This window comes from Triturus cristatus, chromosome 5_1 (assembly GCF_964204655.1).
Source record: "Triturus cristatus chromosome 5_1, aTriCri1.1, whole genome shotgun sequence".
NCBI classification, from domain to species: domain Eukaryota; kingdom Metazoa; phylum Chordata; class Amphibia; order Caudata; family Salamandridae; genus Triturus; species Triturus cristatus.
Window position 1 is genome coordinate 567,392,369 of NC_140587.1, and position 13,525 is coordinate 567,405,893.

The 13,525-nt window shown below is 41.7% G+C and overlaps 1 protein-coding gene across 5 annotated transcripts in view; it reads right to left on the minus strand.

The window, feature by feature from the left end:
- Nucleotides 1-13,525, minus strand: part of SULF1 (sulfatase 1) — a 285,427-nt gene that overhangs the window by 42,236 nt on the left and 229,666 nt on the right. For all 5 annotated transcript variants that reach the window (XM_085605482.1, XM_085605483.1, XM_085605484.1 and 2 more), the window contains 5 exons: nt 11,724-11,982; nt 6,027-6,123; nt 5,848-5,942; nt 4,090-4,155; nt 1,868-2,040 (listed from right to left, as the gene is read on the minus strand). In XM_085605482.1, coding sequence (XP_085461608.1) covers nt 1,868-2,040; nt 4,090-4,155; nt 5,848-5,942; nt 6,027-6,123; nt 11,724-11,982 — 690 coding nt within the window. The remainder of the gene's footprint in view (nt 1-1,867; nt 2,041-4,089; nt 4,156-5,847; nt 5,943-6,026; nt 6,124-11,723; nt 11,983-13,525) is intronic.

Consider the following 13,525-nt stretch of genomic DNA (forward strand, 5'->3'; position numbering starts at 1 on the left):
AAATAATGCTTTCCTGCCCAGCCACTTCTGGAGAGTGCTGGGTGAAGAACTCACCAGCTAAGTGGAGCATGGCAGTGTGGCCCAAAAGACCCTGCACGGAGCAGGTGGACTGCTCAGGTACTTAAGAGGAGGAAGTGGCACCGGCTTAATGTTAGATGGGCAGGTGCTTTAAAAATGAAAACTGTAAAAACAAATGAAAAGGAAAAAATTACCAACTCACGATGGATGACTCAAAGGGCTACGGGCTATACAATTTGCTCCATAAACCATGAGCAGATCTTGCGTGGGGGTGCTCCAGAAGGGTAGGGGCACCACGAAGATGATCTCAATAGTTTGGGGAACCACCCGATAGCAGCAGTGGAATTACAATGCAAGCTCCAGTGCACTTTCTGTATTGACACCTTAAGTCTCATGGGCCCAAAAATATTTTTAAGGGAAATAAGGAGTTAAACTCAGTACATATTTTAGGCTCCATCTGTAATTTTTTCCATAACTGAAACTCCTTACGATTTGAAAGGCTTATGGTGTACCCTTTGTTTTTTATAGTGACACACTGACAAGTAAGCCTATCTTTTTATTAATGCACACCTCTAGTTTGTGTTAGGTACAAAGAGGGGTATTGTGTTCTAGGGGTTAGGTTCTGCTGGTGTGCAAACCATTACAGGTGTCTTTAGCAAAGGGGGCCTCCATGCCAGTGGTGATTTGACCTTAGTGGCCCTTCCTTGTTTTGCTCCCTGTAGTTTGTGAGGCCCTTAAGATGATGTCTCTACAGACATTTTTCCAACTGCCTGCCTGTAGGTATTTGTTTTTTGCACATAGTAATTAGTAAGTACTATTTATGAGCCCGACACACTCATGACCTGCCGGCTAATACCCATACTTAGTCCCATGAATACTGACTTTTGGGGAAATTGTACACTCATAAGGGTTGAGCCGAACCATAGCATTTAGGTTTTGTGTGAAATAAAGTATTTTGCTTTTTTTTTTGTTTTTTTTTTTTAAAATAATAGCAGTGACTGGAAAGTGGCTTATTAAGTGCTGTTCATAGCGTTACTAATGTTCTGAATAAGCAGCCCATACGACCTCCCATGAGAAAACCTTGAACTGCTCTGCCTCACTACCATGCTACAATGGTACTTGATTGCCAATTTGGGGTTCTACAGTGCAGGGAGCCCAGGATATCAGAGGCAAAAGGTCCAAGTTGCTACTATTGGGGGTTGGACCTTCTGACTGCCCTAGGACCCTCCATCCCAGGTTTCTCAAGGGTTACAATTACTGGGCAACTGTGCAACCAACAGTGGCATGTTTCTGCAATAGCCTGTTGATGGAATCCACAATGTATACTCATATAAAGAGTAGCTTCTCTCCCCACATCCTTTCCTGTGGTGAGGGAAGTGCACAATAAGGACATCTGTACCAAGAAGGGGGAAAAACAATCCTATCATTGAAATATACCCTCATTCACAGAGGGACACATGGTCAGCAGCAGTCCGCATAGGAACAATTCCATTATGCCAATATGGGCCAATGAAAGCGTAAAGCATAATGTGGTCAAGTAAAAACACAATGTACTTTTGAATGGTCTGTGTGCAAGGTGGGACTGAACCAGCATTTGCATAATGATTTATCTACCCTCTTTCCAAATTAATGTTGGTATAGTAGGAGGCTTCGTAACCAGTACAGTGGGCAGTATATTGGATCTGTTACTAATGCATTTTTCAGAAGACGCTTTCTAAGAGCTAAAATGAAAAATAGAAATACTTGGCTTTAGCTCATATATGCTATGTCCTTGGAAAAGAGGACGGGCTGGTAAAGGGAATAAATTGGTAGAGCGAGAGATAAACAGTTAATAAACACAGATTCTCACAGTTCCAGAAAGGTGCTGTTTGCCAGTGGTTATTATCATGGGTAAAACAGGTCAGTCCAGGTAGGCTGCATTCGTCTCCCTTTTTCTGTCGTTTCTTCTCTTTTCTCTCTTTCTTTTTCCTGCGGCTCTCTTTGAATAACTTGAGTTTGCTTTCCACGTCTTGCGTTGCTTCCCTGAAAGGGCACATTACATGAGGCACATTATAAACATTGCTCATCTACTGTATAATAATACAGAACTTTTTCGGAATATATATTCGGATAGTTTAGCAGGGTTGGATATTTTATAGATCTGCATTATTGAAAACAACTCAAATGCACATTCTCTCCCACTACCTCTCAGCACTCCACGGGCTCCGCTGTCACCAGGAGCATTAATGCGCTATTACAGAGTATAACTAGCGACTCATGGTACTTTACTGTTTAATGACATATTATTATTAGCCTGCTGATTACATGGAGGTGGAGGTCCCATCAGTTACAATGTTTCTGCCTTGATTCCTTCTACATAATTAAACATGTCCTGTGATTTAAGTGCACTCTATTGTAACCTGATAGAATTGGGTTGGTGATAGTGTTTTTAGATATCATATCAAATAAAGTTGCACTGCGAAGGAGTCTAACTCCTTCCTTTGCTGCCCATGAGGAGCTTTTGAACAGATGTTGTGACTGTTGAACCAGCAATGCATCAAGCATTGGCAAAGTCAATAGGTCATGCCGATGCTGTATAGCATGAACAAAAGGAGAAGAAACAAAAGATGTGATGATGCGGCCCCCAAGTCATTTTGTATATGCGTGTTTGTGGGATGACATATGCATGTGTGCTTCCAAAATGATACAGATGCCTCTTTTTTTTGCCAATCCAAAAGTGTTTTTTTTTTAACCCCTTCAGTGCCCGCCCCTTTCCCCGCCCAGTGCCGGCCGTTGCATTAGCGGGCGGGGTCTATGACGAGCTGGACTCGTCATGGGCACAGCGCCACCGCGGCCCATGACGAGTCCAGCTCGTCATGGGCACTGAAGGGGTTAAAGTATAACAAATGTAAACATTTAATTTAAAACAATTTGACAGCAATGGTGGAGGGTGATGGGTGCGCAGATGGGACATGAAGCAATAGGGTGTGGGAAGCGGTCGGAGAAAAGCAGCATACAAGGAGTGAGTAAGACAGGGGATGAGGAAAAAGCAAGCAGGCAAGAAAAATCAACAAGGAACGCCGGTGGGGAAGAGGCCCACGAGCAATAAAGTGTAATGGATTGTGTGAAGGGAGGAAAGCACATGTATGTTAGAGTACATGGAGTGCGGGGAAAGAGAAGCACATGAGGGAGGCAACTGGAAAAAACAAGCATTCTATTGGAGTGCTAAAGCAAAACAAAAAAAGCAGTTCCCTAAAGTGAGCAGTGGCCGGACAGAAAAGGCTATGTTCCAGAGGAGAGACAAACAGAAGATGGACAGGTCAGCCACTGAATAAGAAGCAGGCAAATATGAGTGACAATAAATCAAACCAAAGGTAAGCAACGGGCAGAATTTAAGCCTAATATAAGTTCTTGGTAAGCAGATAATAGGTCTTTTTCACCCTGATAAAACAGCTGTATTGTTTGGTAGGTTTGACCTAAAAAGCACTGATCACAATTTGGGCACACACAAGAACATGCATATACAACACAGATACAGGCACACATGTATTGAGACAACTCGCAGAGGCTCACTGTACCTGCAGCTTACTCTAACTAGAGACTGCCATTTCGAAAGAATGTCTTTAACCAGGCACACAAACTTCAGAACCAATTCACAAGCATATGTATTTAGATGTGCAAACTAGATCCCGGTAAAGTTTTACATGTGTGTAAATTATATTCAAATACATTTACCATAGACTCATTCATTCAGTACAAATGCTGAAATGCATGCTTCATATGCATGTTACTCAAATACAATGATCACATGCGTACCTTTTATTTATCATCAATGTGCAACTACAAAACAATTGCACATAAAATGCATGTAGGTTTAGGAACACTGCAGATTTTTTTTTTATTTGGACTATATATTCAAAGAAACATTTTTAACATACATGATCCCCTTTCCTTCACACATTGTGAGAAATCTTGGGAGAGAATTGAAGTTGGTAAGAACCAGGGTAGCAGGGCCAAGAAAGGTATATTGGTAAATGTGCAATGCTAGATCACCCAGAGAAATAGAAAGTACAGCACAAACACACCACTTACTTGAAAGGATGCATGTGGTTCTTCGATTTTTCTTTTGATTTTGAACCTTTAACTTTCTTGTAATACCTGCTGGCAATAATCAAATTGTTAGCTTGGTTCCAAACTTGACATCTGACCATTAAAATCAATGTCATGTAGACTACAAGAAGGATGGTTACAGAATAGTCCATGTGTTTATATCCATAAACCTAGAGTTTCTTGGTATTACGTACATGTAGAGTTTTACTGAGTCCATTTTCAAAGAATGCCCAAAAATCTGTTCCGTTAGGACTCAAAGGGCATCAGGCATGGAGCCTCCATTTGGGAGACTGATTTTCTTCTCTGACCAAAAAAAAAAACAAATGGACACAAGGAAAACCGGGACCTCTTTGTGGATATCCAATTGCACTAATCCTAAACCAGAACCAAGGCTGGACTTAAAATAAAAATCATCCCACTCAAAATGTTCAAACCAGCCTCGCAATGCAAGAGATGCAACTATAATGGGCCCTCTTCTAAAAGCAGCCTCTTGCCTGTAGCATACAGAAGAAATGCATGAGTGGCCTAATTGCGAATCCGGCACCGACTAGAAAAGATGGGACACAAACAAATTCACCCACGACTGATGCTCCATGGCTCATTGTGGAACTTGCAGTTTAATGGAATAATGAAACACTGAAAAGTAGTTCAGCCAAATTACTAATTTCATGAAAAGACAGATGTCACACAGAGTAGTTTCGCCTAATCTTTCTGTAGCTCCCATATGATCAGAGGCTTTCACTGAATGATCGGGAGGGGCTATCTGGGGCCAGACTCCCTCATGAGCAACATCATATAGACTTACATTTCACGAGTGCATTCAAGTTTGCGGATACCATTAGCGAACCAGCATATGCAATGTTCTCAATGCTTTGCAAAATTTCTAAAGTAGGGAGAGATCTTCTTTGGGTGTGTTTCATAAACTCTACTGTTCTACATGGATGTCAGAATACAGAGTTGTGTGTCCTGCCCTGAATGTAGCTCCCTACCACTGAATATGCCTTCATCCAAGGCTTGCTTGGAAACTTGCAGTATTAATAATGTTGCTTTAACTGTTTTACTGACAGCCCCAATGGATAACCTCTCCTAAAGATGCTAGCGGTAAGTCAAGAGGTGTCACAACAGCGATGTCTTCCTATGTAACAAAAACACTATGTTATGAATATGCTTGATAAGACCAATTCAGATAGATATAGACATGGAGCCGGTGGAATGCTAAATTGGCCATCTAAGAAAATTGTCAGACGTCTATAATTCAAAGATTTCTACCGTCCACCTGATTGTTTCTGAGACAGGCCCAATACAGCAGGAGACTCGAAAGTAAAGAAGTTTCAAAATATATACTTTCAAAACTGCACCAGGATTTCAGCCCCAGCCTCTACATTTACATACATTTTAAAGTCTGGAGGAAAATTGGTGCAACCACTAACATCTGAAAAGAGTGAATGAGTGCAGACACTCATTCACCCCAAGCACCCCATTGCTTGGCAGGCTTGAAATGCCTTGTAAATAAAGAGGCCCATCTTTAAAGAACGAACTAAATATATGAGCAGCCAAAGAAGACAACAAAATCCATTAGCGAAAAATAAAGTAGGCATGTGCAATGTCTGCACAGCTACACTGTATAAGTATTCATTGTTTCTGTTAGGATGATATATGATTCGACCATTAATCTTAAACAATTACATTGCGAGTGAAATGGCTGTGGTTTACCATCGCATAATGATTTATATATTTTACCCTTGTTTGCTGCAGTCACATTCATCTGGTTTTCTTCTTTTAAGGTGCCCTCTCACTTCTCTTAAATTCTTGATTTTGTCTTGGAGTGCTTCAATCTACAAAAAGGTTAAAGTTAATGATGTTAACTTGGCCAAGATGCAGTGCAATAAATCATAACAGATTACCAGATGTCTGCTAACCTCTTTATCAATGTATGCCTTATGATCCTTCCAGGCTCTGGATGACTGGTACAGTTCCCGCTCGCAATGCACTGTGTCATTTGTTAGAATATAACACCTGCGAAAATGTTGAAAATCAATAACCATTACAAGCCCTTCAAAATGTGACAGTATCACAGTGTAAACCTGGTGTTGCTTTGCTGCAATACCATATTAGCCACTATTACTTAAGGATTTACATGACGGAAAGTAGAACAATGTATTACCTTTTATGCTAATCATTAAAACAAGATCACACTCCAAGCTCTCATCACATTACAAGCAGATTTCCCTTTGGAGTATAGCACTTTGCCTAGATTTGCTGCAAACAGTAGAAACTGGAATTTAACAGCCCAAACCAGATACCGACAGATCCAAGAGCTCCACAAAAAAGACCTACATTTCCAGCGTGGTGAGATAACTACATTCTAAATGGTAAAATAAAGTAAACAAAATTAAAAAAAAAATATATATATATATTTGCAATCAAGGAGCATACACATATACACAGTGCTAATACATGACCGAACTGTGATAAATGATTAGCGACTAGTTTCTGAGCAGAATTCTGTCCTCTACTATCATCTAGTGCTTCAGTGCCAAATTGTGCCAAATTGTATTGACATTTAATGGAAATAATGTTTGATACTCTTCAACTCGAGGAAGAGGCTAATAGTGGCGTATGTAATTCTGTAACAGATACGAGCTTCAGAACTACTGTTACCGGTAAATAAAGTTTTCTTTTTCAGTGTGAATCCTACATAAGACATATGCTGAGCATCAAAATCAGACAGCATTCTTACACCTTTAATGGGGGTTGGTATACCAGATGAGTGGCAGCAGACAAGTTTCTTTGAATCGTCGGACCCCTCCCCCAAGCCGCCTCTGGCGCCACCAAGGGTCTTGCACAGGTTATGATGTGAATGCATGGCTGGCACTCCATGTGGCCCTGGAGCATACTTCTTGTGGAGGTATGCTGCATGTGACAGTTAAGTGTGGGTGCTGCTGCCCAAAAGCCTATAGAGAGTTGTGCAATGATTCGACATTGTTTTTTATTTACATACTTTGAGGAATTAGAAAGATGTTGGCGTGTTGAAATGCCTAATGTTTAGTTTGCACGAAAAAAAGGAAACTGCCTATGGCAAGAATTTGAGGGGGGTTCTGATAACAGCTGTTTCCTTTAAAATTTGTGTAAATGCTTCATCAGTTTTGAAATTTGCTGACTCACCAATGTTACGTGATGACTACTGAAAAATTATTTTAAAAATTATTCGCAATTGGGCATTACCATCGCTCAAATTGTGCAAATTGTAATCTACTTAAAATGGCCTTTACTTGCCATGTTGGTGATGGGCCCAACTTGGGGTTAATCAATCTTTTTTATTTATTTTTTTTAGACCTTTAAGCATTCCCGAATGCCTGTGGGCCCGATTCACAGAACTAACTTAAGACAAAATCCTAAACTTACTACTTTTGGTATTCACAGAAGGCATTTAGTATTAGTAAAGTTAGGATTCGGTCTTATGTCTGTCTTAAGTCTGTCCTACTACTTTTGGTATTCAAAGAAGGCATTTAGTAATAGTAAAGTTAAGATTTTGTCTTAAGACAGACTTAAGACAAAATCCTAACTTTACTACTACTAAATGCCTTCTGTGAATACCAAAAGCAGTAAGTTTAGGATTTTGTCTTAAGTTAGTTCTGTGAATCAGGCCCTGTGGTCTTAAGGAATGAGACATACTTTCTCTTTCTACTGTATGCTGCTGGTGAATTAGCTGTAGCTTCAATGAAGTTTATGCCAAGAAGCTACCAAGTGCAGCATGTACAGAAATGTGTCTTGCACATTAGTCTATAATTATGAAACTTTACTCTGTAAGCATCGTATCATAAACTGTTTTCATTTATCTAAGCTATATTACCATGTTGCTGGATGAGTACATTTTAAGGACACTCATGCATCTCTGTTGTATGGGTCATGTCTGGCCTCTAAAATTTCAAGGGATAAGGTGCAAATGTAATGGCCTGGGCGTCAAATGTAATATCGCCCTCCGTTTCACCATCGACAACCATAGGGTTTTTCCATTGTGTGGCTGCTGCTATTTATATCAGATGTGAATACCATGTCTGTATGATCCACATCATTTCATATTACTATTATCATTGCTGATTGTCCCACTAAAAAGGACATCTTGTGTATTTGGTGAAAATGCTTATGCAAAAGCCCTAAACCACCCCATGAACAGTGGCATATATATATTTTTTTTGTAGATTCATTTGGCGCAAACTCGACCAGAAGGTATTTGAGCACCAGTTACGTTACACAAGGACACATTCATTTTTTGGTAGGCACTGGGAAATTAAATGATTTGCCCAGAATCACAGGATGCTGAGCCGACGCCGAGGCACGAACCCGGTTACCCAGCTCCAAAGTCAGCAGCTCTAGCCGTGAGGCTACATCCTCTCCCATTTACTACCCAGTCATTACTGTGGGACTGCCAAGATGGGTGCCTGGAGGCTTAATCTTGGCATGGTCTGTTTTCATTGTTGCAATTAGATGCATGAAGCGAGTTCCTCGTTCCTAAATGACCCAATCCACAACTTCAATATAGTTTGTGTGACTTGTTTCAGCAAGTGCTACATTATCTTATTGTTGTCCATCCGCATCAACATGACTATTGCTAAGGTGAGCCGAGAGCACCTGCAGTGCCAGAGGTACAGTTATGTGCTCCAGTACATTAATACCTAAGTTGGGGTCTTGCGTGCTCCCCACACATGAAGGTGAAACTGCGTGTTTATTATTTTTGCATGCGTTAATATCTTTTGAACGGCCAAATAGACCAGAGGGATACATCTGTTTAAATGAAAGCAAGCATCCTTCAGTATGCCACATTCTTCTTGGGCAGATTTTAGATGTGCCAGAGTCCATGCGGACTAGGCCTCTTATATGTCTGTATGCCAAACCTCAAAGCCACAGACCTGTTCGGGTTAGGTGGCCTTGGCAGATTAGCCCCAAACTAATCTATATTGTGTCACCATGGAGTATGTAGCGCATAATTTTTCTATTCGTGTTTGCAGACTTCGGCTGACAAACATGCACAGAATTTGGGCTCATACTACATATAGGGCACAGTGTAATTGTATGTGCCATGATGCACCTTTAAACAGGTGTGAAGGCACAAAAAGGGACAGTGTGCCCTTTTGCAAGGGTTGTGGTGGCCCCAGGGAAACTGCGAACCCGTGCGGCCCTGGGGCAGTGCTTTCAGTGAAATAAGGAGCAGTTGCTTTAAAGCTGCTCCACGTTTCTCAGTCCAAGGAGCAACCCATCTGCATTATAAGGCGGGGTTAAAGATCCCACTACAAGCATGAGCAAAGAGCGCCTGCACCTGCCTGTGGGCAATGTCTGGGTGGGGTCCATGGGACACCCTTTGCCCCCTACAGAGGGCTGCCTTCAGGGGTGCACTGAGTGTGCTACCTTTTTGTGCTGCACTTTCAGTGCGCCTCCTAAGGGCATGTTGTCTCCACACCCACGTCCGTAATATAGCATGGGTGCAAAGGCTTCCGTCATTTGAATGGGGCCACGCTCCCATGTAGATAAGGGAACGCCCTCTGAAGATGGCGCTGGCACTACATGTACGCCAGCGCTATCAGTGTTACAGAAGGAGCCACAAAAGCATCTGCTGCCCCTTTTGTAATACCATTGTACCCCAGGGGTGCAAAAAGTGGGTGAACACGCCAGTTGCGCCACCAGGACACTGTGTCATTCGGCTCTAGTGTCATTGAATTACTATGGAAGACAAAGGTTATATATTATGGCCCAGATTTGGCGCAGCTACCAAGAAAAAATGCTTTTCAGGATTTACAAGCCTTGCAAGGCCCAATTTGTGAGGCTTTCTTACAAAAATAAACAGTAATGCAAGACAGCGTATAGCCTTGCATTACTTGTGTTGGTGGGGCATTAAATGAGTGGAGCATGGACATTCCCATGGACTTTGACACAAATCCATATTTTCTAAAGTCTGTAACCAAATGGCCAAACTGGTGCGCCTACCAGATAGTGGCGTAACAAGGAGAAATTGCTTTATTTCTCCTTGTTACTCCCTCGTTCCATCTGCGCTGCATTCTGCAGTAGACATACAAAAAGGAGTAAGCCTCTAAGAAATGTTTTTGTAATGAATAGCTTTCACTAGATATATACTTTATCCTTTAAGTAAAAGCTCTTTGTAGATTTAAAATAGTGTATACAATTCCAGCAGAAAAATGTGTTGCGTAAGTATTATATAACTCTGAAGGCCTCATTCACCAACACCCATGACAAGCACAAAGACCACTGGCAAGATCAGAAAAAACAGCCACTGGGATGTTATCAAGAATTGCCATTCAGAATCTCTCTCCTGCCATCTCTTCAAGGGCCAATCCAAAGTGACGAGATGTGGCCAACTCACGCCATCTGGTGGATGGCCTCAGGTCTAGAGAGTCGAAGACCTGCCCTAGCCTTCACGAGTCTGAAGGGAGTTAGAGCGATGGCCTTAACCACAGGAAAGTGATTAATAAAAATCAAGAAAAAAAATTGGAAGGGAGTAATCAGCATTTACAATCTGAATGCAGCAGAGGTACTGTTTGCTAATTTGTTTTTTAGAATTTGCGTGGGTGAAGCACATAATATGCAAGGACATACAGTGAAACACCTCAGATATGTTTGCATTAAAATGTGCACTGTCATTCTTAGTAGATAATTCTATTTCTGAAGTAATTCCATTGACTCCAGCTCTAAAATGGAAAACATTGGAATAGTGAATATTGGCATGACGACCTAGGGAGGTCTCTGGGAAAGACCCATGGCTCATTGAGGAAAGGTCTTACAGCAGTCTTTGGTCACCGCGTACTGGTTTTACCAAAATTCTGCACACAGCCTTTCAATTGCTTTAGTTCAGTGTAAGGGGGAGAGTTCCAAGAGGCAAAAGTGTATTTTGTCTGCAACCTGAAATGCCCTGCACTGATTCCGCCTCCAGGCTAAAGAATGGCTTCACCTTGAACTGATGTAAATACTGGACTGGCGTTAAATAAAAAGTGAGATTGTGGCGTGTACGGCATGGTAATCCACACAGTCTTGTATGAGAGAGAGTACAGAAAAAAAAATGTCCACATGGGGAATTATAATCTGTGGCGATCAGAAAAAAATGTCTTTTGGTGGGGTTATCTTCTCCGTTACGCTTAGGTAAATGTACAGTGGCTCCTTATGTAGTACATGCCCTAGAAGATTTAGGTGACAATATTCCCTCCATTGGGTAGATTTCTCCTAGCGGCGAAGTGTGAACGATCTCTAGGTGAAAGACTCCACGTGTATGCAAACAGAGATGCTAGCATTGGGTTTGGAGCCAAAGCAGGGTAATACCTTTCAGATTACTCTTGTTTATTATGGGCTGCGATGGAGGCCCTTAGCCCAAAGCTCCAGCTGTCGCAGCCACTCCGACTGCACACAAACAAGAGGCATCACATCCCTGCAGTGCGGCTAGGCAATGTCATTCGGGGGCTAGAACTGTGCACCAATGCTTTAATTTTTTGCAATTGGAAAACGCCTTGACTCAATCAAATGTTTAATGATCTCTTCAACTACAAAACACTGACCTGTTGCTACTCCGTGTTTGCTAGGAAAATGAGGCAGTATGTTTTACAATATCTTACTTGTGAGTAACTCTGACTGAATCCGAAAGGCCCACTGCATTCGTGCCATCAGCAAGCATTTCTTCATCCGTCTCATCCGCATCGCCATCTTCATACACAACGCCTTCTTCGTCATCAATGTCGTAATGTCGTTTGGCAATACTTCTGGGCTGCATAGCCTGTAACTCCTCGTCTTCCAAGTTGATATCATAGATTTCACCTTCGAACTCAACTGAGAGCGACCGAGCTTGGCGAGTGTGAACAAATCGGGGCTTGAACTCTGTAGAAAGAGAAAGAAAGTAAAGACATTATGAGAAATGTTTTACTATGAACAGCAAGGGGGATTTTAAAAATGCATGCAGATGTAGGTTGTACCAGTACATTCTATGCACCCGTGTGCCTTTCCTGTAAATCCTATGCAAATGTACCTCGCCCTAGTCCATCCTCTACAAATCTATGCCATCTCAGGATATCCTATGCACTTGTGTCGTTCATGTAAATCACATGTATTTAGTGACAGGACATCCTACACAACTTTCTGTCTTTCCTATAAATCCCATGCAGATGCATATCACCCTAGTATAGCCTATGCAGGCGTACGGTGTCCCAGTACATCCTATGCACTTGTGTGCCTTACATGTAAATCCCATGGACATGTATGTCGTCCTCATACATACTAAGCACTTGGGTGCCTTCCCTGTAAGTCCCATGCAGATGCATGTTGCCCTAGTATAGCCAATGCAGATTTAGTCCTAGAACGTCCTATGCACACCTGTGCTTTCCATGTAAATCCCATGAAGATGTAGGATGTCCCAGTACATGCTACACATTTGTGTGCCTTCCCTCTAATTTTTATGCAGATGCATATTGCCCTAGTACATACTATGAAGATGCATGTCATTCCAGTACATCCTATGAACTGGTGTGCCTTCCCTATAAATCAGATAAATGTTGTCCCAGTACATCCTATACACTCATGTGTATTTCCTGTAAATCCTATGTAGATCACGCTAGTACGTCATATACAAATTTATATCATCCTGGTACATCTTTTGCACTTGAATGCCTTCAATAAAATTCCCTTGCACATCTATGTTGTTCCAGTACATCCTATGCAATTGTGTGGCTTTCATGTAAACCCCATTGCACATGTGAGTCATTCCAGTATATCCTACACACTCGTCAGCCTTCCCTGTAAATCCCATGCAGATCTGTGTCACCCCAATGCATCCTGTGCCTTCCTCGTAAATCTTAGGCAGGTGTTGGCCCTACCTGTAAATCCCTATATCAAAGGATAGCCAAGGAGGTGATATGTTATTTTATAAAGCTGCCTCAAAAGAGGAAATGTGTAAAGAATGTAACTATGGCCTATTTTAAGAAATGTACTGAAGCCTGTAAGACCACTTACACCTTTTCTGCCCATATTTTATTGGAGCTGTGATGCAGACCCCCAGGTCAAGTCTGTTGTGCGACCCAATTCGTATTATATAATAAGTCATTTGTTTTTCTTTTACAGTTTTCTTACATTGAAATTCTAAATTATATTTCTTCTGAATAACTTGTGCTATGACGGGAGGAAGCTATGTTGTAATGTAGTTATATGTACAACATGGTCCTGTATCGTAATGTGCTCCGTTGATGGACTTTAGAATGTCTGAGAGTTCCATTGTTGGCATGGGGCCAGCGGCATTCCAAGCTTTGACATTTGTGAGGAGCTGGCAAAGAGTGACGTCACGCTCGACCTCTGATCTTGAATAAACCAGTATTTTAACAAGAAGCAACGTTGCAGTGTGTTCCTTTGCAACACTTACGCTTTGGCTAGA